This window comes from Corapipo altera, unplaced genomic scaffold, assembly GCF_003945725.1.
Source record: "Corapipo altera isolate COAL_440 unplaced genomic scaffold, ASM394572v1 23, whole genome shotgun sequence".
NCBI classification, from domain to species: Eukaryota; Metazoa; Chordata; class Aves; order Passeriformes; family Pipridae; genus Corapipo; species Corapipo altera.
The window spans coordinates 6,692,264-6,720,058 of record NW_020884878.1 but is presented as its reverse complement, the minus strand read 5'-3'; the positions used below and the strand labels follow the sequence as shown (position 1 = coordinate 6,720,058).

The 27,795-nt window shown below is 39.9% G+C and overlaps 1 protein-coding gene across 1 annotated transcript; it reads left to right on the top strand.

Annotated features, from left to right (window-relative positions):
* The first annotated feature begins 362 nt into the window (after window positions 1–362).
* On the top strand, window positions 363–11,958 carry DLK1 (delta like non-canonical Notch ligand 1). The gene is made up of 5 exons (XM_027638166.1): window positions 363–570; window positions 1,447–1,510; window positions 1,936–2,066; window positions 6,431–6,572; window positions 10,841–11,958. The coding sequence occupies exons 1-5, from the start codon at window positions 501–503 to the stop codon at window positions 11,580–11,582; spliced, it is 1,149 nt and encodes a 382-aa protein (XP_027493967.1). The 5' UTR covers window positions 363–500; the 3' UTR covers window positions 11,583–11,958.
* The last annotated feature ends 15,837 nt before the right edge of the window (window positions 11,959–27,795 follow it).

Here is a 27,795-nt window from a genome sequence, read left to right as displayed (position 1 = left end):
AAACACACAATATTTCACCTTCCATGCTTTTCTGCTGGGTCTTTTCTGAAAGAGTTGGAGCTCTGATGTAAATGACTAAGGAGAGAAGCGTTCAGATTTCTGAAGACAAGCCCCAAATTAGCTCTGTGCGGACAGCCGGAGTTAAGTTTTAAGGAGACTAGAGGCGTGCTTAACACTCCTCCCCGCCAACAGACCTCCCTTCTCCCGCGCCCTTATAGGACTCCGCAGGAGCGCAAGGTGCGCGTCTCCTCCGGCCGCCCCAGCGCAGGAGCTCGGGCTCGGAGGGGCTGGGCCGACCGGGGGCTGCCTCGCCCCGTGGGCAGCTCCCCCGCCCGCGGGTGGAAGCGGGCAGCCCTCCCCGCCCTCCGTCCCTCCTTCCCCCCGCCCCGTGGCGCCGGAGCTCGGCGGCGCTGCGGGCGGGGGGTGCTGCCGCCTTCCCGGCCCCGCCGTCCGCCGAGCTCCCCGCGGGGCGGCCGGAGACGAGCGGCCCCGTCCCGGCCATGGGGCTGCGAGCCGCGGGGCTCCTCGGCTGCTGCTGCCTTCTGCCCCTCGTCCTGCCCGCAGCGCAAGGTAAGGCCGGCGCGGGGAGCGCGGACGGGGCACCGGCCGCACCGGGATCCTCTGCCCGGGAAATGTCGCGGTGAGGGGAGGCGAGTTGGGAAAGTTTCGGGACTTTGCCGGGGCCGGGCGGGCAGCGGCGGTGGCGCGAGTCCTCCCGCAGTCCCTCGAGGGCAAAGGCTCGTTCGGTCCTTGCTCCGGCCAGAGATACCGGTGTCTTTGGGAAGCTTCTCCGTCGTAGCAGATGGAGTGCGTTTCTCCTGTCATTGGCGTAGTGTGTCAGTGGCTAACGGTGATATTTCAGAGGAGTATTACTTGATGCAAATACTTAAACAAACAAACACAAACTGTGACTGAGATATCTTCTCCTTAACTTATGTTATTTATGCATGAGTTAATGAAAGTGATTATTTTTACACGATGGAGGGTTGAAAAGAATTTAACACTTTTCTTGTAAGTTGTTTGAAATGTAATTTTTTTTTCTGACTAAAGGTACTTTTGTGTTTCAAGTGGTTCTGAAACAATGCATTTGGAGCGGCATGTTGTGAAACGACATCCATGGATCTGCTCTGACATTTCTCTTAATGCGGCATATAGGGATATTACATACACTTTGCGTGTGCTAAAGTGACTTAGTGTTCTTTTGCTGTTAATTCTATATGGCATTTGACTTGCCCTATAGGAACATTCTACAACATGTTCCAGATTAAGTTAATTTAAATTTTATGTTGCAAAAACATTTGTTTGTAGTAAAAAACCAGTACATTATGCATTCTGGGTTCTTTTAAAACATCAATAGTGTGTAAAGGACATGATGTCATTTTTTTTTTTTTTTTTTTGAGTGCTGATTTTTCTGGCTTGATGTCTATAAAAAATCTCTTCTTCCAGGCGTGAACTGTAGAACTGGCTGTCACCCAGAGAATGGATTTTGTGAATCTCCCAATGAATGCAGGTAAAAAGATCTGTCAGACAGTGCTATTAACACAGGAGTGGACAGCTTCAATAATTCATCATCCTGGTAAAACAGATAGAAGCTGAAATGGTTTGCTCTTTGAAAACATGGAACTGTAGTGGAACAGCACTCTACGATACAGTAACTGCAATAATAGAGCATAGATGTCTAGATACCTTTTTAATTTACTTTTTCCAGTACGAAGTATTTACATTGATTAGCTTTTTTCTTTCTCACTGAATGAAATGGTTTTCTTCACATAAACTCCCTCTAGTATCCCAGAAACGTTGATGGTACCCTTTTGTTCAAATAGTCCAATTTGATATACAAAAGTTTATTTATTGTGCCTCAAAAAGACGAACATCCTTGTAATGTTTTTTATTAAAAATAAACTATGTCTCTATCTTGTCCTTTATGTCTTTCAGGTGTCAACCTGGCTGGCAGGGTGCTCTTTGTAATCAGTGTGTTCCTTTCCCTGGGTGTTTGCATGGCAGCTGTGCCAAGCCCTGGCAGTGCATCTGTGAGGAGGGCTGGGTTGGCAGCCTCTGTGACATAGGTTTGCACATCCTTTCCTGTTCTTGAGCAAATGAGGGAAGCAGCCCCATCTGGTGCTGAAGACACGCAAAGTCCTGGAGAACTAATTTTAAAATACTGAATGTTAGCTCCAGATAAGGGTATTCTGGGCAGCAGCATGTAAACCTTGAACTTTTATAATAATTTAGGCAGAAGCATGTAGTATCTTTTGTAGTTGGCATATGTGTGAGCAAAGTGTAAACACATGCTATTTTAAACATTGATTATCATGGGCAAGGCTAACAAATAACTGCTCCCTTGTTAATATAAGGCCTTTTTGTAGAAATACAGTTGTCTTGTATACATTAAATATAATTTGAAATATTAAATTTAATTTGAAATATTTATGTAGCAGATTGTATATATATGCTACTTTCTTAATACTTCTTGAAAACAAAACGATTGTGCTTATTTCTTCCTTTGCTTAACCCAGTGATGGTGCAGTGGAGTAACATTACTACAACTGAGGAAAAAAGTCTGCTTGAACAGGCTGCCACTTCCCTCTCAGGTCTGAGAGGGAAGAGCTGTGTGTGGGCTCTCTCACCCCTTGCCACTCAGAATGAGCCAGCTTAGCATAAGCAAGTTGAAGAATTGGCCTTTGTTGAGCTGGTTTATTTTGGCTAACACAGGCCAATGTTCAATCAAAGAGATCTGAGGAGACAGAAATCACATGAACATCCAGGAGCATGCACTTGTTCTGCCCACGTAGCTGCAGCTGGAAGAGGACAGGCATCCAGGGGCTCATTCTCTTTCCGTGCCTTTCAGGCTTTTGTTGGTATATGGCTTATAATTTATAGAGTATTCCTGAGTTCTGCAATGTGTAGCCAAAGCAGTAATTAATGATGACGGTTTGAACTGGATAAGATTTTCAAGATGACTGAAAGACTCAGATGATTTTAGGTAGTTCACATCCTTGCAGTGACATGGACTTTGCAAGGTTCTCAGGTACTCATTTATGTTCTCATCAAGTTTTGCAACTTGTACTTACTGGCTGCACACGTGAGAATAGAGAGGCTTCTTAGTTTAAAGCTAGTCTTAGTGTGTTTACAGGAGCTGTGGTGGCAGTAAACTCTCAAGTGCTGTGGAAACATCTCACAGATATGTTTGTACCTGAGATAGCCACCTAAACTCATTACAGTTGGTGAGGAGTAATGGGTCCCTCTGTGACCTATAATCATAGATTTCTAAAGGTAGACAGAACAACCCACATCTGCCACCTTAGGAGGCTCAGTTCTATTGCTTATTGGTAAATACAAAGGACCACATTTTTAAAGGTACCATCCTCACAACTACTTTTAAAAGCTTTAAGTGCCTGGCTGAATTTCTTAGTATTAATATATCTTTGCAATTCTGAGCCTTGCAATGTTTTCCTCTTGCAACTGATCCTTAGGATGCAAAAGAATGCATTGAAAATTATTACCCATCACTTTATGGAAAAATATTAGTTTAATATATAATGATTAACATAGTCCTATAATACCAGAGAAGATATCTCTTCTTAAGTGCAGAAACTATTATTTCTCTCAACACTCAGAGGCATATCAGAGTCTTCTTTGCTGATTTGAATCTAGATCCTCATGAAGAACTGCCGAGAATATTCAGCCAAAAAGACATAACCATCTTTTTATCTGCAGTGACACGTTATGTTGACAGTCTTTCATCTTGCTGGTTTTACCTACTCTAAATGCATTGGTTAGCCACAAGGGATCAAGAGATCTCATCTTCTTGCTACTGGAAAGTTGCTACAAATTGTTATCCTGACCCAATAAAGCACTGAGACCTCAAATGAGTTGATTGCTCAGCCCCTGATCAACCAAAAAGTTGGTGTCAGTTTCCTGGTAGTGTAAAGTCATTACAGGCAACTACAACTCACAGGTACCACTGAATGAAACTTGATTTGCTTGGGAAAATGGAAGGAAAAACCCAGACGGGAAAACTTGGAGGGTCTGCAAACACTTGAAATATTTGTAAAATACAGATATAGTTGCAGCATCTTATTTGTTTGCTAAGCATAGGAGTGAAAAAGATGATTTGGGCTATTGGTGATATCTTTTTTTTCTGTTTTCTAAAAAAGTTACTGTATGATCTCCTTGTCTTGTATCATGGAAGCTCCTTTCTGGAGTAGTTTTAGATCACCAAGTGATTTGCTAATGCCTGTAATTGGGTAGCTGGTTTTTTTAGTGTGGGCAGCCTGGTTCTCAGTGCAAGTCAAAAATTACCTTCCCAGTACTTTAGAGGCACGCAGGTTATACTTTGGGCTTTATCCACTGTAAACCTGTAGGTACAAATCAGAATAATTTATGACTATTATTGCAGTCACATGGACGTGACACTTGAAGAAAGACATCTGTGAATTGATGTCAGTGTTAGCACTGCTGGTTAATCTCTGCAGTGGAGTGCACCAACCTGTCCAACTGAATGCCATGGCATCTTCTCATCTTGCAGAAACTCAGCCTCAGAGTCAGGTATACGAACACCTGGAACCAGGCTGCATAGCACAGTTTCCCTCTGCAGCTGATTCGCACTGCACAGTACAGGAACCACATCAAACACTGCCCGTAGCAAAGGGAAAAACAATTTAGTCAATTTATTTCCAAGAAAAAATGACAGCCCAGTCAGAATATATGATCCACCTTGCTAAATCAGATCTGTCATCTTGTCACCCCTGGCTGTGCCTACACAGTCATGTTAGCAGGTCCATGACCTCCTACTTGAATGCTCACCTCAGTTTGGCTAAAAAGCCAACATATGGTGTGAGCTGGGAGTATACTGTGCTACTTGTCACTTGACTGCTTTGCCAAGGGCAAACTGCCATCAGAGAGTGCACATAAAGCCTCTAATGCCCATGCTAGGCATGCATGAGACAGGAGTTAAAAATTCTGCTGTGACACACCACTACTGAGTGTGTCTTCCTCATAAAAATACTTAGTGATTGCTTCATGTACTGCAGCATGACAACTTAGTTTTGGGCAAATATTAATTAATTTATTGGGAATATGAATTTTGCCATTCATAATACATGTGTAAATGTAACATTTATTTTTTTGGGTTCTCATCTTAGACTCAGTTATCACTTGAGGCAAGCAAGTCACTTAGTTGTTGACCTTTTCAGAGGAAAAATAGAGAAAGCGGGCTAATTGAGGCTGACTATATATTATGTTTGAAAAAGACCTGGTACAGCAACCTTTTAAGTTGTGTTTTAAAATTAAATCCCTGACATAAAATACTGACAGCAATGTGTTTGTATATATATATATATATACATACCTATATATCTATATCTATATATTTCACACAGTTTCCATGCTCCTGCATCAAAGTACATGCTTTATTAGCTGCCTTTAGAGCCTGGCAGACAACATTGCTCCAAAAAGCATTCAAGGTTACTTTGGTCCTTGTGAAAATGAGAGCTTACACTCAAAGTGCATGCTAAGTTGTTGTTTTGCAATGAGAACAGGCTAATACATTAGAAAATAGAACCTTTTTTCTGGTGAAGATTGTATTTGAAAGTTGTTTTGCTGTCATTAAAATTTTGCAGTACCTCATGATACCTTCTAAATTTTATTTTATTTTATGCTGTGGAAAGTAAAATATAGATGCTCTTAAATCTCTTTTCATCTTCTTAGAAAGTGTGTATGTGCACATGTGTGTGCAAAGCATTAGAAAACTTACAGTCAGCACTTCTCTACAGCTGCTCCATTAGCTGGCTAAAATATGCACTTTTTTGTTTATTTAGTTTTAATTATTTTAAAAATTCAGTAATTGTTTTAGTGGGAAGTGGCTCAGCAGGGAGATTGTAAAGAAAATGAGATGTGTGACTTTGGATCCAGACGTCATACAGCTCTCTCTTCTGGTACAGTTATGTAAGGGTTGAATGTAGCCCAGCCAAAAGATGAAATTTTATCAGATTGTTTTTAACTTGCTGATCTCTGTTTTTATGAAATGTTTACTCATAAGCACATAATGATATGGGCAGGGAGCGGAGAGAATTCCAAGTTCCTGATTGCTTTATCAGAATTCTGCTCATGGAGAAGCCAACATTGTGAAAGGATGGCTAGACTACGTAGAAATTCTTTCTCCCATACTAATATTTCCCTTCTGTTACTTATTTATAGAATGGAGCAATTCAAACATATTTTGCAAGGGGGAGCTAAAAGGAGAAGAGCTGAAATTGCTTGCAATAGTTCAACAACTTGAACTCCATTTTAACAGAGGAAGGAATAGATCAGCATTTATAAAATGCATGATGAAGGACTATTAAAGCTATATTTTATTTTACGTATTGCATACCATTTACTGATTCTTTCTCATTAGGCTGACTGAGCCCTGTTGGGTTTTTTTAAACAGATATTCACCCATGTTCTGCAAAGCCCTGCACCAATAACTCAACGTGCATAGAGACTGGTGATGGAGGATATATTTGTCTGTGTGCCCAGGGATTTACAGGAAAAAACTGCCATCTCAAGAAAGGACCATGCATTATTAATGGGTAAATATTGATTTCTGATGTGAATTTAAAATCCACACTTCTACTGACTAGTATTCAGAATTTTTTTGCTAAGTGGAAGTATCTCTGTGCTAAAATAAATAATGCTTTCATAGTGATGATATTATTAAACTTTACAAATCTGATCTGTTAATATTTTCAAGATTTACAGATTATCAGCACGAGTTTATGTGCACAATTTGAGTACTAAAAGTGCTAATTTGCACATCTTATTGCGGTGAATTTATGCCTTCACATGATTTTTGTTAAAAAAATTGAAGTAACCTCCCATCCTGTACTCCCACCTCTAGTGAGGGATAACTGTATGTACAAAGAATATACACTGATGAGAACAGTAGCCAAAGACACAAGCTGTCTACATGAAAACATCTAGTCCATCAGTCTGTCATTTTTCTTAACTAACATATATATATGTCTGTAGTTTACTGAAGGAGATAATCTCACTTCCATCAGAACAGGATGTGGGGGCCATTGTTCTGCATTCTTTAAGAGAAGAGGGACATTAGGAAAAGCATTGCCAGTAGGTTGAGGGAGGTGATCTTTCCCTTCTGCTCAGTCCTGGTGAGACACATCTGGAGTGCTGGGTACATATTGGGCTACCCAATATGAAAAGGACATGGCCACACTGGAGTGAGTCCAGTGAAGAGCCAGGAATATGATGAAGGGATGGGAACATCTCTCCTATAAGGGGATAGTGAGATCTGGATTATTTAGCCTTGAGAAGAGCAGGCTCTGAGGAACGTACTCATGTATATGAATACCTGATGGGCAGAAGCAAAGAAGACAGCCAGATTTGAGGTGCTCAGTGAAAGGGCAAGACTCAGTGGACTAAAGAACTTCCAATGCACTGCTAGAAATGCTTAAAAAAAGGAAGACCTTTCAGTGTTAAAGAAAATGTGAACTGGTGAAATCTTCTAGCTTGTCAGAGATCTAGTCCCATAAGCATACAGAATGCCTTTTTGTTGGATACAAGCTTGTTAAAACTATCACCTTAAAATCACAGTTTTAGGAGATTGCCTTCTTGCTCTCTATTGGTACCCTCTGATTCTCTTTTTGCTCAGCAATAGATAGTAATAAATATTCAGATCTCCCTTATGACTGAATCTTCCTGAAGACTTTTACACTCTTGTTTAAGGAACATTAACACCTCTCACTCTCTCTGGCAAGAATTGCTATTCTTCCACAACTTCATGTCAGTGGAATTTTTTTACTATTACTTTTAACTGGTAAATTAAGAGCACTCACATAGTGCTGTCTGGGTTTACTTTCAGCTTCTAAAATAGCTGCTCTCACTTGCCTATTTTTTTTTTGTTGATGATGAGGACATTTAAGTTCCTTGAAAGTCCAATGAATCATATCCAAGCTACTTGCCTAATATAGGGGATGTGAATAGCTTTCTCTTCTTTTCATCTGTAGAGCAAGTATTTCAGTAATTCAATGTGAACATGTATCCTAACTATCCCAAAGAACAAGTGAGTTCCAAAAGTAAAGCATCAACAAAATAACACAGATTAGTTCCATGTAATTCCTTAAAATCCTTATGGTTTTAAATTACTGAAACTATATTTTTGTGTTGGTACTCTGTGTTTGAACTGTATGCTCATGAGCTAGTCTGGAAATCATGAACAGTTTTTCCTAAGGAAACAATATAATTGAAACAGTGATTCTTTTTCTCTAAGAAGCTGTCTTTTTTTCAGGAAAATGAGCAGCAGTATCTGAAAATCTGCTTTTAGTTCAAAAAGACAACTGTTCTCAACATAAGCGTTCTGTGTCTGCTAACAATTCACAGTCCCCCAGAGTGCATCCCACATCCTGGAAAAAGACCTCATCAGATGGTGTACTTTCATTCACATCTCACTTCCTTTCAGTTCCTCCCTACCTCATTGGTAATGTTAACAATGTTGATATTACTGAGTATTACTGCTGGCTCCTTAGTTAATATTCACAGACGGAACCAAGACAATTCACAAATCAAAGTGTTTGTTCTAGTCCGTTTACATGTATCTGCATTAGTGACCTCTGTGTGATATTTTGAAGTTTTACTTTGAAGCAGAGCAGCAAATGGTACTTTCTAAAAAGAAAACACAGTATCTGGAAAGCAAAGAAGTGGTATGTACATGTTTCCACAACTAACCCTTCATGTACCATGCCTTGCAGTGTTAAATGCCAAAAATGCAAAGAAACTGAATTTAATCAAGGAAATAAATACTAAGGCTTCATTTATTTAAATATATTTAAATTAGGCAAATGCAATGAGTATTAGTAATAAACAAATAAATAAATTTTTTAAAAATTCTGCATATTTCTTCTTAACTGTTCTTTATTTCAATTGCTCACATTTCTGTAAGGTTCAGAAAAAAGTTTACACTTATATTCTCCAGCAATTTCTTCTCATTTCACTAGAAAATACTGAAATTCAACCAAACCATGAGGGTTCAAACCTCTACATATTGTCATATCCAAAACAGCTTGTCCAATTTTCCATGGGATCTGTAAAGGTACAAGAGGGTGCTAAACTCTCCAAGAAGTCAATAACTACTCCAGGACTGTACAACTACAACTTCCATGTTTTACTTAAAGGAGACATAGTAGCTGGTTACTCTGTTAAAATTCCTTATCACCTCGAGTTATCACTAACAACAGCTATGCCAAGGGGACAATGACACCTTTTGTTTTCCTAATACTTCTTCCAGACTTCCAATATGTTCTTCTAGTAGCTTTTTTTTTCCAGCTAGCATCTACAGTGAAGGACAACACAAGAGGAAAGAGCAGTTTATGTGGAAGCAGCAGAAAACAGACAGATGATTCCTCTATCACAATACTCAGACTCTCCTGAGGCCACCAAGTACTTCAGTCCCCAGTGAAGCCAGAGGTGCTTGGAGTAATCTCTGTCACAGCTAGTCTCAGAGCAATGGGTGGGCATTTGAATAGCTCAACCTTGCTCTGACCAGAAGTCAGGGACCACTTGTAGTCAGGAACTTATATGTCCTTCACAGTCATCTCATTCAGACATCAACAGATCTCTTAAATTCCTATGTCCCACCATGGAAATCCATAATGGCCTGTTCTACTGACCACTGCATATGTGAAATGTCTGCATCCATGAAGCTGTGACGTTCACTATCCCTGGGACTTTCCCCTGGAAACGTAACGCTTAAAGAACAGCTTGAACTTCTCAACTATCAGCTAGTACTGTGCTGTGTGTCTTCAGGGATACATAAGTGTTTTAAGAAAACACTTTTAAGAAAAGTGTTGTCAAAGAGGCTTGTCCTAAGCTCTGCCAAATCTTTTTCATTTTTTACAAAGTAAGTTTTAAAAGCTTTGTTCATATGTGATGAACTGCCATAAAAGTGGGGTTTGAGATTTATTTGTAAACCTGGGACCCAGGGACCCTTCACTTCCAGTAGAGACAGCTAAAAGTCTAAGCCCACTTTGCACAGATCCACTGAATTGACACATTTGTGCCAGTCAGTGGGTAGGCCTATCCTTTGATGTTGTGCTCAGTAAGGCACAATTGCATTGTAAAGGTAAAAAAGGTCTCTCAGTTAATTTATGTCACTTAAAACATAGTACCAAGCTATTAGTTGTTAAGTTCTTAAAGAGTTTGCACAAATACTTGTTTTCCTATGGTCTTACCCTCACATTACAGCTGTCTTTGCCAAATCTGAAATTATCTCATTTATATTTTTTATTATAATTATCAAAATTTTTGGCTGAACAGCAGTTTGTAGAAAAGTATCTGCTTGCTTCTAAATTTTTTTGTGTCATGAAACACCAGAGAGGCACAATAAAAACATGTAGTCGCTATGGCAGAGTGTTTTGCTCTGTCAATACAATATATAGATTATCTTATGAATAATCAGGTAGAGAAGAAGCAGCCATGCTGCTCATGTCTTTGTTCTGTCTTGTCTGAATAGTTGCTAAGCTAAATAGCTCCAAGCGTATGAAAGCAGTGGGAAGCTTAATTTGAATAAATGTTTGAAATAATTTAAAATCCCTTCACAGCTCTTCAGATTGAATTTGTATACTAGTGTACTAATCCTGCCCGAAGGGTCAGCAGAAGATGTTATAATCTGTATTGGCAAAGCTGTTGAACAAACTCATTCTTGATTCAACTTCATTGACTTTAGTGGATTTGCATTTGGAATTGCTCTTTAAAGAAAACCAGCTCCTTTTGTTATATAAAGTGTTTCATAAAAGCTCCTTTCGCTGGACATCAATTTTGTCTATTTGTTTGTTATCTTTTCTAGCTCTCCCTGCCAGAACGGAGGAACGTGTGTTGATGACAACGGTTTTGCACCACATGCTTCCTGTCTCTGCCCTTCTGGTTTTGCTGGCAACTTCTGTGAAATCGACAGAGATGACTGTGAATCCAACCCTTGTGAAAATGGAGGAACGTGTACAGATATTGGTGTGGGTTTCAGCTGTTCTTGTCCCCATGGCTATACGGGAAAGCTCTGCAGAAGCCGTGTCATATTCTGTGCCAGTGGCCCCTGTGAGAATGGAGGGACTTGCAGTGAACACCCCCAGGGAGGGTTCGAATGCATCTGTAAACCAGAATTCATTGGTGTTACCTGCAAACATCCCAGCAAAAACACAAGTCTTTCTGGAGTGAATATGGAAAGAAAGCATATGCAGAATTACAAGCCACTCTCAAAAGCTCATCATAGATCAGTGCATCAACAGCAAGAAATCCTGAAAATAACAGTGAAAGAAACAATCCAAAATGCAGATCCTTTTCTGAGCAGAAGTCAGGTCATATGTTTTGTTGTTCTGGGCTTGCTTACATGTCTTGTTGTCTTAGGCACAACCGGGATTGTTTTTTTTTCAAAATGTGAAATGTGGCTTGCTAATGCCAAATACAGTCATCTTCTGCGCAAGAAAAAGAACTTTTTTCTGAAGTCTAACAATGGGGAAAACCTCTCAGTTAATATTATCTTCCCAGAGAAGATCAAGTTGACTAATTACACTAAGAACTACACTGCCATCTAGGCCCTTGTAAGCCGAGCAGCAACTTGCAACTTTTCATAGCAATATGTAAAATTTGTTGCCTGTGGTTGGCCTCAGTATTTGTGGGTATATTTGCTGTAAATTTTGCTGGGTGATAATGAAGAAATGTAATTCATCCGTCTAGCTAAGGATTTTTTCATTCCCCAAAATAAAAGGTAAAAAAAAAAAAGGATAAAGAGCAAGGAATGTTAATTTTATTTCTTTTTAAGGCAGCTATTTTTTGTAAAATAAAAAGACTTGTTTACCATTGGAACTGTATTGTAGCTTTCTTGTCTTGTGCACAGTGTATTTGGCAAATACAGTACTTGTAAAATACTTAGTAATGCTTTTTTTTTTTTTTAATAAACAGCAGTTAAGGGCTATACTGGTTTATTTATTCATTTGTAAATGTTACACTACAGTAAAGTCCGCAACAAGTGTCCCTGCTTAATTCTTCTGCTATATGTGGTGAAGACCTTAGAGATTGTGACAAGAGGAGAAAATTCACACTGGTACCTCAGCTATTCAGTCAGTTTTGCTATTTTTACATGCTTATAAGAGAGATTACTCTTTCTATAGATTCTTACAGGTCTTCAAGGTATTAATTTGAGGTCAAAGGTCTCTTGCTTGAAATGCTGCATCTATAAATTGTTCTATTTATCTATTTTAAAATGTTAAAAAAGTGTTCAATGTCTTTGATCACACTTGCTTTTTAGAGAACTTTTAGAGATTTAAAGGATCTGATTCTGACTTTTCTATAAATACTCCTTAAAGAACTCTGCCTATAGAAGTATCCTTCATACCTGTGTCATGGGGAGAAATGAAAAGATATCATGTGTCACCTGAAATAGAACAGCTGCTTTTAATTCTTCACTTCTGCTTTTTCTGTCACATTTCAAGGAGAGGACAAGGTTTTCAAGAATCAAAATCAGCGCTGGCAAACAGGTAAAGGGTCATGAAAGCCATAAAATTGTCAGGGGCCTGAGGGCATTAATAAGTCTTAACCTCCCTGAGGAGCCTCACCTGGGGCTGTCACCCATCCCCTGCCCAGGTTCATTTCAGGTCAGCCCTGTGCTGTTCTGGTCTGAGCTGCGCTGTAGGAGTGCTGGTCTCTACCTCTACATACTGGTGGACCTTGGACTACCTATTGTTGGTAGCCCATCTGCTGGATGGACCCTTTGTATCTGTGCTCCAGCCCTGTCTCTGGCCCTGTCTCCTTTTGCTCCTGCCTGGAGCCCATGGATGGATGCTGGACCTGGTTCAGTACTTGCTGTGTCTGGAAGTGCCGATGGACATCGTTACCAGCACTAGCTCTGGCAATGTGTTCAGCTTCTATGAGACTGGGCTGTTGGTGAGGGCATGGGTATGTCCCACCCTGGGGCATGACCCTCTTGGGTCTCCCAGCTTCATTTCCTAACTGGTCAGCCTTACACTGACCACTCCCTGTAAGAGAAAGAAACAAAGAAACAAGGAAAAAAAAACAACCAACCAGAAAAACCCCAACAAAACCAAATAATTTTGAACTGCAGTGCCTAAAGATATCTTTAATTGCTGTTAAGTAACAATTTATTTCCCCAGCCACCCTAGATAGGAACTATTAGCAGCTTCTTCTAAGCTCTCTATTCCCAAATCCACTAACAGCTACTCAATAAAAAAAAATCAAAAAAAAATCAAACAAACAAAAAACCAACCAACCAACCAACCAACCAAACAAACAAAACCAAAAAAATCCCCAGTTTAAAGCATGCTGTATTGCTGATAATATTTGCATGTATCATAGCCTTACAATGTAGTGCTAATTGTGTTCAGATACTACTATGGAAAGTTGACTTCTAGAAAACAGGGTGAAAATTTTAAAGGAAGCAGATTCTCCCTTTCAAAACTCTTGTTGGGAAGACAAATATTCATCAAACCCAGAAACTTTTCAGTTAGTTGTAGTGAAGTCTGAAGGTGATGTAGAAACCCAGATGAATATAAAATCAGGTAAACAGAGTTGAATTTCAAGCCATGAAACATGAGTCCCAGGAGTTGACACATTTCTTTTAAAACAATATATTTTAAACATATAATTCAGTTTTGTGCATTTTAATGTAATCTGTTCTGTGATTAGAAATATGTTAGGCTCAATTTGGAGATAATCAGAAACATGGATAACTCCATTAGGTAGTTTGCAGCTTTGATTCAGAACCAGTTACAGCTTTAGACACCTGCTAGGAATCAATGATTAAATTCCTGAGTCAGTTGAACCCTTCACCTCCCTTTGGGCAGAGGCTCCCTCAGCATTTATAGCTTTGTGTGCTCCAGGCCAGAGCAAGGCTTTAACTAACAAAGCTTTGTATTTTAAACATACAAAATGTAGGTATTATAATTCATATTTATAAACTGTTACCTTTTTTTGGCCATGGTGACCTAGTTGGCAGCTCCTCCACCATAGTGCATTTCTTTGTATGTGAGCTGAGAATCTGCTCGGTGTGAAAAAACAGATTTCAACTCCCAGTATCCTACCTATCATTCGTGGTGTCAGTGAACAGTATAGAAGGTTGCTATTGTCCTGCTATACTCTCCAAAGGGAAAGTCTGGAAAAAATAATAGCTGTCTTTAGCTTCTCTGTTCCAGAAAAGAATTAAACATATGTATGTTTGTTTCTCATATCTGTGCTCTTAGTGTAATGAATAGCTCCAAAGACTTATCACCACATCAGTCACAGAGAACTGGAATGATACAAAAGATTTAAGTTATGGTGTCTCGATCAGTAGCCTGCAACTCGTTGCAGAAGCAAGAAGTTTAAAACAAGCATTATGCATAAACACTGACATAAGAGCAGAGAGAAGACAGAGCATTGATACCACATCAATTTTATGTTAATACTACATATTATTTATTAATGGACAGAGAACAACATACCTATGATACCTATTGCCAGAGGTACCAAGCTATGTTGCCATGTCTCACCTTTTGATTTCTCAGTCTCTCCCTTAGTCAGCAATGATGTCTCAGACTCAAACTCACCTCTGCTTTACTGCCCGTGAAAAGAAAAAAATTAATAAAGACAACTGGGCTGGGGGATGGGTTGGGACGGTGGGACAGTTTGTTAAGGACATTAGCTCCCTCTTGTCCCCAGGGTATGGGAGAATATTACTATGTATGGGAGAATATTATTATGTATTTTTATTTTACTTATCTCCCTTTGAGCCATCTTAGCTTCTGTTCCTGCTATGCTAAGAAAAAAAGACCATTAGATGTCCTACAAGTACCTGGGTTTTAGAGACAGGTTGTGGATGGTTTTCTACATTGTTTTTTTGTTTGTTTAGGATTTGTTTGGGTAGTGTGGTGGTTTTTTTTTTTTTTTTTGGGGGGTAGGTGTTGTTTAGTTGGTTGTTTTGGGGGATATTTCATAACCATGGTGGCAGAGAGGTCTGTCTGCTGTAAAAGTAGAACATATGAAGAAATAATCACCAAATTCTGGACAAGGATGTCTATATAGTGAATACATACATGGCCTTTCTTTTCACTACCATTCTTGATATCTGTCTATAAACCAATAATGTATGCAGTTTTTATCAGTAAATATCCTGTTTGTAAATGCTAAACCATCTACTGATGATATATCCACAGCAGCCCAGCTAGTTTGCTCTCCAGGGTTGATAACCTGAGTTCTGTTTTCAAAGAAATATTTAGATCCAGGTGGAACATGGTATTCCTATCTAAAACAGACCTTCAGCTTTTGAGTATGAAACTGGTTAAGGACCTGGCTGCAGATATATATACAAATTGTCCCTGAAGAGAACAGCCCAGATTACACTGCCCAAGTACAATACTTCACAACTATGTCATTCCCTCTCCAAGTTCTCAAATTTGCCTTGGCAAATTTATTTACCATCATCGCCTTAAGGGCAAAACAATTTGCTGCAGATATAAAACTTTCTCTTTTTTTTTTTTTTTTAAATACAGGATTTTCCTGGCAGAACTACGTGCATATGCATCCAGAGAACATTAAATCATTGCACATGTACTATACATACAGCGTGAATTTTCCAAAACACATCTCATTTACTATGCATTTCTTGTGAATGAGCCATGAACAAACCTTGCATTCCTGGATGTCATGCAGCTAAGGAAAATATCCAGTTCCACCTAGCTTAGGTGAAAGAAGTGTCTTGAGAAAAGTCTTTTGTAGTTGCTAAAGCCATATTAGAGTCAACACTTGAGGTCCATGGGCCAGTTTTGTTGCATCTCTGTGGCCGTCAAATGAGATCAACCCAGAAAATGTACTGGGTATTAGATTTAGCTCTTATAACATCAAGTAATATTTTGAACTTTCTCCCGATTTTTTTGAAAGGAAATGAAGATATGGTTATTTTAAAACTTTTCAGGAGACGGACCAAGACTTCATATAAAGGGTAACATTTCAGTCCCAAATATAAACTGAACTGTTGCTCTGGGATTTGAAGGAACCATTGAGGTAATTAATTTTGTTCATTAGCTCTAAAACTCAAAATGATCCTCGAGATAGAGAACTTGTGCTGAAGGTCATATCTGAGTGAGAGTCCCAGAGAAGTTCATAGGAACATCATGAAGAGTGTAGTCCTTATCCATTACAATCCAGACAAATTTTGTGGGCACAGAGCAACATTCTTAGATTTTCATGGTCTCTCAAAGGCAAGTTTGAGTAACTCTGAAGATGCTAAAATATGAAGGTGATGTAATATAAAGAAGAGGGACTAAACCAGGCTTAAAGAGGAGTTTTTATTGGGCCAAATATGTTTTTATAATGTTTTGCCCCATGAAGCTTGGATACTGTTTTATTCTTTCTCTCTCCATCGACTTTCCTCTTTCAGAGGATATTAATTGCAGCCTTGATATTAATTGCAGCCTTATACTGTGTTTATCCGCTTGATGGCAGCACTTGAACATGGAACCGTTTGAATCTCTTCAAACTGTTCCCTTCGCATTTTACATCGTAAAGTTTGTAACCCATTCCCAGTGATTGCTTACGGGAAAATGGCAAAAGGAGAGAACGGGGATATGCCAGTAGCTCTTTGCCTGTAGGTAGCCAGTGCTCGTGGTATGGTGTGCTGCAGCACAGAGACAGCGTTTCTCCCACAGAATTGCTGTCCTCACTTGAAATTAAACTGACAGTAGAATTTAGCCATTCGTCTAACTTGTACATGGCTTTTGATAGACCAAATGCAGACAGTATAAATTTTTAAAGTGTTCAAGGTCATGTTGGACGGGTCTTTAAGCAACCTGGTCTAGTTGTGTCCCTGCCCATGGTAGGGGAGGTAGAATTACATGCTCATTAAGGTCCCTTCCAACCCAAAACATTCTAGGATTCTATGATTTATAAACAAAACCACCTGAATGAAGATAGCTTAAATGAACAGTCACTGAGAGGAAATTAAGAATAAGGAAAGGAAAAACAATGAGTATTTATTATAAATTCAGGTAAATTAAAAGATTTTGGTACACTAGTATACTCCTACCCTCTCCCATTTTACTTGTCTATTTTTAAACCCAAAAGGGCATGCACAGCAACTTTATCAATTATCTCATATTCATTCTCATGCTTCTCATGCCGTGTGGTGAAATTTTTCTTTGTCTGTCTGTGTCTTACTGCCTTTCAAAGATGTTTAAATTAGAAAAAGGTAAATGCATGTGTTAATTTTTTGAAATTTTTTTTGTGCCAAATTCAAAGACAGAAGTTCACTGAGATTTCCAGAGCAGATGCAGGCATCTCCCAGCTTGCTGGGAGTTGTGCATATAAAATAATTCTAACAAGAAATAGTTAATATTTCAAGAGGCTAAATAAATGTGGAGTTGATTGGACTTATTCCATTCTACCTTCCAGTGTTTAAATTACTGGAAGTATTTCAAGAGTCCTGCATCTTATCATGGGCAAGTGTAAGCTTTGAAGGGATTCAAAGCCACTACTCTCACCTGTGCCTGGTTTCCTTCCTAAATAATGGGACTTGGAGGACTAAGGAGATCTGACTGATCTGGTGGCTGAGAGCCTGGATTGCTGAGATATATGAGAGGCAGGCTGTTTTCAGGGTGTGTTGGAGCTGTCCCTTTAGTTTTGAGCCCAAGAAAGAGTTAGTGATGCCTCCTTGCTGAGAGAGAACAAAGATTGCCTGGAAGCCAGAGATGAAAGCATAAGGAATCACGTGTGGGCTTACTGTTGGGAAAGAGCCATAAAGGAACCAAGTCTGATGTGAAGCTCTGTCTGAGGGAGTTTTTCTTTAGACAACTGCAGGGCTGTTATACTCTAAGAGATTAGCTCAGCAGGGGAGATCTTAGTTTTGCGCTTTATAGAGCACGTGCAAGGTTGGGGGAGCTAAGAGCCAGAAGCTGCAGCTTTATCAGGTTTGCTCTGCATAGCTGCCTGCAGGCCCAGTCCTGTTTTCCCCTTCAGAGAGCTGGAATTGTCCAATAGTTTCAATGAAACTGCTGCTGTTACCTTGGGGTGTCGTCTTCCTTTTGAATATCAGTTCTTTTGATATTTTGCTCATTACTGCACGGATACTGCATTGATCTTGGCTGGAGACTTTCATTTTTCTATCCTACGGTCATGATCTTCATTAAAAAAAAAACAACAAACCAAAACCGATGAGTCAAAAACCGTGCAAAAAATTCAGGCTGTCCCCCAGCCTCAAGACTTTCCTCTCCAGAGAATCCAGTAAGAATGGTTAGAGATTGTTAACTCTGTTGACCAAGTTACAAAATTACAATGGCTTTCCAGTAGCTCCCTCCGGTTCGTAAGTAGGTAGATTCAGGGCCATCATGTCCACTGATTCCGTTTTCAGAAGTATGAGTTTGGGGTTAAAGGGATTTGTTTAACACTATGCATGTGTCTCTAATACATCTGTCTTTGAAACTAACTACATTGGCATGACTAAAAGCAGAGTGGTGGTAGAGCAGTCAACCATGGAAGATCATGCCCAAATCAATGCAGACTTAATCCATTAACAGCTTTAGCAAAGGGCTTCATGTTCTGCTTACCAGAGGCAAAGAAAAAAAGAAGAAAACGGAGAAATACCCTAGTTTAAAGAGACAATGGAATGGTGAGTCCAAGCATTTGCTTTGAGGATATGAAGTAAAACAGTGGGATGGTGTCCACAGAGTCCCAAGACAGAAAAGGAATGAAGGCCACCCAGTTAACCTGGAAACAATGAACCTCAAAGTCCTTGTCGTTCTACGAGGCGTGACTAGCTTGAGGCAGAGGAGGAAATCTAAGTAGGTGGCATAACTGGGAGAAACAGGGAATTTAGGCTTTTTTCTTTCCTTCTGTCCCCCCTGAGATGTGGTGGTTAGATTTGCGATACTCTACCCAATTGCTTACAGGCAGCAGGGTATGTGTGACCATTACAAGATCATGAGGACCTGGCCATCCTGTTATGGATGAGTGTCTAGCATTAGTCTCACAGTTAAAAGAGGAGGCTGAGGAGGAATTGGGGAGGCTGAAATGGGATTGACGATATACAGCAAAGACTACCCTAAATGCTTGAGGTGTTGAAGGGCTGTCTGTATCCTGATGATGCCTACAGCTAGGCAAAAATAGTATTGTTCTACTGGATAGGACTGTGTTGTCTTTCAAAAAAGCAACTGTAGCTTAAAAGGATTCCTTGCTGTTCTTTCTTCTCACTAGTCTTTGGAAGAACTTGATGTAGAGGAGACAAAATGTTATTAAAGCCTGTGGTACAAATGTTGGAGCATTAAACTATCGGCCTAAATAGGTCTTCAGATGTCATGGTTGGGCTTTGCGAATGAAGATTTGGAAAGGGCTCTCCTCACGTTTGTTGCAAGAGCGTTGGTGGCTAAAAAGGCCAATACGAGATAGGCATGTCCGGTTGCAAGGTCTTCAGATGTATTCTCATAATAAACACTTACATATGTTCTGTCTCTTGTGGGTAGTGCTGAGTTTGCAAATGGGTGAGTTTGCACTGAAAAAGTTCCAGCTAAGACTGTCCACAAGCCTCTGCCCAATCAATATTCATGTTTTTCCTATGGGAATACATTTTCCCCAAAGTTACAGTGAATCCAAATCATTGTGTATTAAAAAACTAAAAACTAATAATTAAAAGAAGAGTAGTCTGAACATGAACAGGGTGTGCTTGAATGCTTGTAAGGTGCTTTAGCAGGCCATGGCTGTGGTAGTGAGCAATGCTGTGACTAGATGGTGCACTTGTCATATCATATGTAGAAACTGCAAATAGAGTGGTGATAGCTGCTCCTTATACAGGTATTTGTAAAAGCTCTGACAGTGATTACTGTGTGTATATCTGTCTTCATGTTTGGGGAAGGATAATTACAACTATGGGAGAAGTGGGAACTCCGGGTTTTGAGAACATATATTAAGAACATATATTCAGCATAATAAGTGCACTCTCCCCCTGGCAAAACAAACAAACAAACAAAAAAAACCAACAAAGAACACAACAACTAACAATGCACTCTCAATGCACTGTAATATTTCTGTCCAATCATCCAGCAAGCCTTATTTACTACTATTTGTATGGTCTTGGTGGCACTTATACTATAAACCATGCCTGTACTGAAACTTGTCTGACAATTCTCTTTCTGTGAGCCTGTGCTGGAGCTGCAATAGCAATGCTTGAAGCAAATCATTGACATTCAGGTTTCCCATGCTTAGTATCTGGCTCTCAGACTAATGTTGTTTTAAGTCTCAGCAAAAAACCAGCTTGGTTTCCAAGAATAAGACATTGTCTCTTCTATTTGTTATTTAAAAATAATAATCTGACAGTCGTGTTGAAGCATAACAGTACTATTCTGAGGGCTACTCATACAGACTTGCTGTCCTTTTGACTTGAGTTTTACTGGGCTGTCATGAATTTCTAATTATTAATGCAATAGTTAAAACAACAAGTGTGAGGGGAGCCAATGCCAGGTTTATTGGAAACAACCATTCCACGTAAATGTCAAGCCTCTTAAAAGTAGAAGTACACCTCCTGCAGGTCAGAGATCAACCCTCACAGCATCTTAGAGCTTCTGGCTGAAATACATTCTCTCGCAGATAGCAAGTTTTTGTGCCTTAACTGCCCTGGTTACAGACTGCATGAAGCTGCCCATCCTGGAGCAAATAAAAAAGTAATTTGAGTTGTTTTGTCTTTCTGTTTCAGTGAACTCAGGATACCTTATGTTTGTTGTGAGCTGCCAGTTGCACATGATTACAGGATGCAGCTGGCTGTGGTGATCTGTTATCCTGCAGAAGCATGTGGTTCTCTGAGCCTGAAGTGTGAGGGACCTCAGATCCTTTCTCTGAATTCCTTCCAGTGGCAGAAATGGGTATTTTAAGACTGTTAGACTGAAAGGGTTCATAATGTTTATTCAAAGCCTGCCTGAGATCCCTGTTCATGAAAAGGGCAAGAGGGAAGAAAATACATTTGCAGTTTGATTCAATTTTTGCATGTGCGTGTGTGTGTGTCTGAATAAAGATTTCAGGATAAAGTTCCTATTCTGAAATTAGAACTAAAAGTAGAACCACAAAGGGCCCTAGGGTTGCATTCTCATTTGACTGAATGCATTCTTTTCAAAGTTCAGTGAGAATATCATATGGTTACTGGGATATATGAGTTTAGTCCTTCACAAGGCACCGTGCATCACCCATATGGCAAACTTGTTTTGCCTTGGCACACTACTGCTGGTGTGGCTCAAAAGTTTTGGCTGGAGCAAGGCTCCAGTAGTTCTTTCATTCTATCCAAATGGTCAGGTTTTTTTTAACAAGTACACTCTGCAGAGTCAATTTCTACTTGTGAGATATCATTTTGACATGAGCGAACAAAAAAAGCGCTGTGAATTACACTCTTTTGTATGTGCTAAAAAGTGTAACTGAATTGATTATAAAAAAAAAAGAAAATAACTACCAACTTTTCTGTGAAGCAGCATTACTGAACGGCTAGACTGGCTCGGTTTTCCTTTTGGATCCTTTGTGGGCCTACAGGGAAGCCAGAGAGGGACTCTTCATCAGGAACTGTAGTGATAGGACAGGGAGTAATGGGTTCAAACTGAAAGAGGGGAAATTATATTAAATATAAGGAAGAAATTCTTTACCCTGAGGGTGGTGAGGTGCTGGAACAAGTTGCCCAGAGAAGCTGTAAATTCCCCATCCCTGGATGTGTTGGCCAGGTTGAATGGGACTTGAAGCAACCTAGTCTAGTGGGAGATGTCTCTGCCCATGGCAAACCATACTATGATTCTTTCCAGAACGACTGAGTTGCTGAGACTGGATGGTGGTGGAAGAGGGCTGAAGGATTTTCTCAAGTGCAGGTGTTTTATAAAGATTTGTCATCAAAGTCACCACAAAGGCTGGATGGTAGCACAGGTTTGGGTTTCGAACTCTTTCTTCATATGAAAAACACCGATATAATTTTGTTTTAATTTGTACCAATTAGAGACATATCCAGTTGAAGCATAAGATAGACAGACAACACTTTAGTGTGCACTGGTTTTGACTCTCATTCTGAATTCTGGTCTGAGTTCCTTCTTTAATCAATAGCACCTAAACACTTTTAGAATAAAATCTTCAATTCACAAATGTCACCTCATTCTTTTGGAAGTCCTGTGAGAGGCACTTATTTTTATTTTCCTCAAAATTAAAGAAATGATGCCTAGCCAGGACCCTAACTTCTGGTTCTAATTTCTATCACCGGGCCCCTAGACTTCTAGGTTCTCAGCCTGGGACACATCTTTTCTATGGACTTGGTTTGCTCCATGAATGATACAGCAATTGTAAGGCAATTACTAACTGTCCTCTGCGGAAAAAAGTCAATCTTAGTCACTCTCTGTCTATTATCTTAGAGCTGCTCCCCTACTCAGAACTTCTTGAACTATTGAAAGACTTTTATTCCATAATGAAGATTTTAAAGAAATTTCAGAAGTTTAATTCCTGTTTTTTTTCTCTTTTGTGCACTAGTTTTTGTGTCTGTGGTGTGATGGTAAAACACATTGCCCAACAACCAGTGGTATTGATTGCAGCTGAGTAAACCTTCTTTAAGCTTACTAAACCAAATGAAATGGCGTTATGTTTTCCAGCAGGGATATAGACTCTGTTAGCATAAAATAGTCAAAGGGTAGTTGATGATACATATTTACCAGTGCAAGGGCGAGTTTTAGCTGGTAAAGCATATGTGCTGAGGAGGTTGAAGAAACAGAAGGTTTCACAGGGGCAGGGAGGTGCCTTTAACTGTCATGTTATGACAGCATGTGTTCATTACTTTTCTGGGCATGGCCCTTTGTTCTAGTGCCTTAATGGATGTGCAAAATCCTACGTAGCACTGAAGCCCCAGAAACTGAGAGTACGGTATTAAAATAAAATAAAATAAAATAAAATAAAATCCACTATGTAGCGCTGGCTGAGTGTTAAGCTGCATGCTCAGGAGAACACGGAAGGGGAGAGCAGAGTAGCTGTGTCAGCTCAGCACTGCCCCTGAGGCTGTGAACTCATTCCCTACTTGGGTTTTTAGGTCAGGACAGTGATGCTTTGATAGAGTTGCGCTATTTCTGCTTCCACAGCCTGTGCAGTCAGAGTGTGCTCCTCCGCTCCTCCAGGTACTGTGGGTTACCCAGACCAGCTGACCTAGGGCTCCTGAGTCATTTGGCTTCCTTGAAAACCCCATCCTTAAAACTACCCTACTGAACCTCAGGGAGAACCAGTGTAATGCCAGTGAAAAAACTCAGTTCTTTCTCATGTTCACATTCATTTACTCTCTTCTCTTTTTCTGCAAGTTTATCATTTAAAGTAAACTAAGCCAGTAGTAGTTAAATATGAAAATCTGTGAAGTTTCTGTTCACAGGTACTGGTATCATGAAAAATGCAAAGTAAGTCATCTCTGTTTTGACTGCCAGTAGACTGCCTTTACCTACGTGATAAGATTTAAATTGTGCAAGCTGGGAGGCAAGTGTATTTTTCACTGTGTGGAAACAGCAAATATTGATGGAACAGAGCACTCCTGAAGAAAAAGGACTCTCCATTGCTTAACAACTTTATAGAAGGTCTTTGAGGGAACAAAATGGGGTAAACTCAGGTAAAGCATCTGTATGAAAACATGTCATGGTACTGAATAGTAAATGGATGGAAATGCAGACATACTGCATGTCTGGATGTTCACATGAGTGGTGCACAGTCAGAAGTCAGTTCTGCATCTTTCTTTAGTCCACTCATTCATTTCAGTTCCTTATATAGAATCAAGCCCCGATATTGTTTTCTCTCTTCTAGAATAAATCTATAAAATTATACACACACAAACACAGAAATTGTTTTACTAATAGGTAAAGTTTTTAACAATGCTAACAAGAAAGGAGGGTCAGTAATGATACTGTATTCATTCAGATGAGAGTAGAATATCAACTACCTTCATTCTCTTTGGGTCCTCTCTTGCAAACCTTTGTGCTGGTGTTATTCATAGAAAAGATCATGAGAGATACCATTTGCGTTTAGTACCTGGGCAGAGAGGATGTCGGTTTGGACATCCACAAACTGAATTGAAACTTTCCTTTGAACTTTTGGTTCTGTTGAATTATTATGTTTTCTTTTGGTGCCAAGTGCAAGAGATATTGCAGAAGAAAATTGAAAACATGACCCGATTTTTTTAGATCTCCATCCTGTTCTTGTGGACCAGAGATTTGGCTGACTATTGAAGCATCTGGAAGCTCCCAAAAATGCATCTTCAGAGGTTTTAAAGTCGGCTTTTTTACAAGATGATTTCCAATGGGCTGTGCATCCTTCTATAAATAACATCATCATCTGTGTGTACATCTGCACACATAACAGTTGCACTGAGTCTACCTGCAGACAGATGTCATTGATCCAAATAAAGTGATAGTTGTGTCACTTTTTTCATTTGCAATAAGTCTCTGACTGGCTGTGTTCTCACAGAATGATTTATTTTGCCTTCTAAAGAGCTGAAAACTTTCTTTTGCTATAACTTTGGGCTTAAGTGCCAATGGCTTTTGAGAAAGGGGCAATAATATTGGGAATTTTATTTAGAAAATGTGCATATGCAATGAACAAAAATAATCAGTGCTAATGACAAGCACTCTTATAAGAAGAATTTGAAGTACATGTGGCTGTTTCAGCACTCCCCATCTCTCATTCTATTTAAAAGTCCCTGGCAATATGTTCATTCCCTGGACAGAGGGAGAGGACAGACATTATTTAGCGAAGGGGCGGTTATCTGATTTCACTGACATTTAGAGAACATCAGAATCACAACAAAGCTGGGGTGAGAACTCTTTTGGCAATTACTGCAGACATATAAATTCAGTGCCTAATACTGATGACACAGAACAGATTTTCCTGTTTGTGTTGTTGAAACTTCAAAATCAACTCAGAGCTGAGCCTCTTTTCCCATCTGTACCTACCTAGTAAACAAGGGGGACAAACTGAGCCAGAGCAAAAAGGGGATTTTGTACAAGTGTCCACATGACAGACTTAATAGAACAGTACAGATATTGATTTTTTATATGAAAAGAAGTTTCACGGTTCCATCTTGCTACTAACTAGCATGTAGAGTCTTATTTGTTTCTCTCCTGTTCCACAGGAAAAAAAATCTGACTTACGGTAATAGAGTTTTGTCCTCCAGCTGGTTGGGTGAGCAGAATTACATGCTGAAACCCCCAAGAAGGAAGTTGCACACAGATAAGCTACCTTCCCACTTTGCATTTGTGATCTTCATACATAGCTGGTCACAGAAGTCTTCAACCTTGACTCTCTTGTCCTCTTCTTAAGACTAGCTCGGTGTAACTTGGTCAAGGTCGCAGTTTAAATATTCCTATTTGTCTCTGGAATCTGTTTGAGGGTAGAAGTACCATGAACTGATAGCAAGAATAAAAAATAACAACCTGTGTCCTTTTCTGTGGCTATTCTGCAGAATCTGTAGTTCAGCATCTTTCTTGCCAGGGCTGCCCTAGGTGATTTCAGGAATTCACACTAACCACTAAAGGATAGGTGGAGAAACAGCCACCAAGCTAAGGCCAAAGCAGTTCCAACACTTTCTGAAGAGGTGCTGTGAGAAGGATTGCAGAAGCTGTGAGAGGGGACTGAAGGATAATAATGTGGCATTCAGAATTCACTGAAGCATGGGACTAAAGCTGATAACCAGAAACTCCAAAGATAAGAGTATTCCAGAGGAAACTGGAAACCTTGTTCAGTCACCCTGATTCATACAATAAGAAATTCTAGGTGTAATTTCTGAAGGCTGAGCTCTTGCAAATCTGCAAATCTTCTGTCATAAACTTAGACAAGAAATGTACTTGGTAATGTGGAGCTATTTGTGCCATCTGGCAGCTGTCAGCTTTCTCTATTCACTTCCCCCCTACTAATGCAAAACACGGGAACTGGACCTTTTACATCTTGCTATGTGAAAAAGTTTGGTGTCTAGAGGCTTTCTAAGGCCAAACCATTGCGCTGTTCTGTTGCCCACTATCTGGACATCCATTGCAAACATTAATAAGGAATTATCCTGGTCAGCAACAACCATATATTCCTGCTTTAATATTCCTTTACAGCAGTGTGTTTGCCAAGAACACTGCACGTGTCCTCTCAAATACCTGAAATTCACCTCATACACTGCTTCAGAAGGATTTAAAAAACAGCTGGTGTTTATCTCATTGCTATCTCCATTTTTAGCTGCAGTTTGCTGACCTCCACCATTTTATCAAAGATTACATTTTTTTTTTCCCTTTTTGCCAGAACACTTACAGCTATTCTCCAATCTTTTTTTTAATCAGTGCTGACACTTTGCTATAAGCCACCTGTGACATGAAGTGATTAATTTGCTTGTTTTCCATTTGTTTTGTGTCCTGTGAGGAGAAGCACTGGGTCAGGCAGGACCTTCAGGAGAAAGTGGAGAGGTTGTGCCTTCTGTGGAGGGGACAAGTGGGCAAGACAAGGCAGTAGGCAGGAATAGCTGCAGCAAGTAGTCATAAATCTGCCCTAAAAACAGGCTGCTGAGAAGGCAGTGAGAAACAGTGGCCAGACCTTTATGGGGAGGGAAAGACACAATCACTGGAGTGGGCACTCTAGATTTGGAGTGAATGGAAACTTAAACCTGGAAAAAAGGTTGTTCCCCAAAAGAGACATTGAGCAAAGCCTGTTCCAGAGCAAATAGATTTCCGTATTTCTAAAAATGGGACATTATAAACCCAACTTTTGCAGATTAAAGGTTATATTTTTCTTTGTTATTTGTTTGCTTTGTCATTGCGGGAATACAGACTACAGGGAAAAAATGTATAGACACCCTTGTCTTAAAGCTCAGGTTGTTGTGGGCTTGGTCCTGCTTTGCAGTGCAAAAACAAGCAGAGGCATGATTTCTCTGGGGACATTGACTATTGCAGGCTGGATGTCAGCTCTATGGAATGTACCAGCATTTTCTTCACTGTGACGGTGGTGAGGCAGTGGAACAGGTTGCCCAGAGGAGTTGTGATGTCCCATCCCTGGAAGTGTTCAAGGCCAGGTTGCATGGGACTTTGAGCAATCTGGTCTAGTGGAAGGTGTCCCTGCCCATGGTAGGGGGGTTGAAACTAGATGATCTTTAAGGTCCCTTCATTGGAAGGGACCATTCTATGATTCTGTTATTTCAAGATAACAATAAAAAATAAAGTATGAGGAGCTGTGCAGAACAACATGCTCTGAATTGACATTTCATTGCTGGGATCATCCCTGCCTGGCAAAGATGCTCTGGTTCTGTTCTTTGGAGGCTGCTCTAAAATCAAAGGCTTTTGATGTTTATAATGTAAATTAAAATCTCATGTATTGCACAAATTGGCCTTACAGCACCTCTCTTTGCCCTGAGGTGCTCAGCTACCTGGAAAGCCCAGCTCAATGCACAACTGAGCTCAATTTAATACCCGACAGAAAAAGAGAAATCTCACTGTAATTCTTCTCTGCAGCTACACATTTCAGATGAGAATAGTATAGGGCAAACAGTAGCAAACAAATCCCTGCTGCTTTTCAGCAGAAAGGTAAGATGGCACAGGAACCTTACTTTTTGGGACTTTTGTGCCTTTAGATTGGAAGTAGTACTCATGGAGCGCTCCAGAGTAGTGCAATTTTCTGCATCAGGATGTCACAGTGCTGTGAGTATGCCTCGTAGACAATTGGTTGCCAATCCCCAGAACAGTGCCAGTTTCAGAAATGAAAGATGTTGGTGGGGGTGCTGCTAACCACACATCTTAGGTTCCAAAAAAATAACATATTACC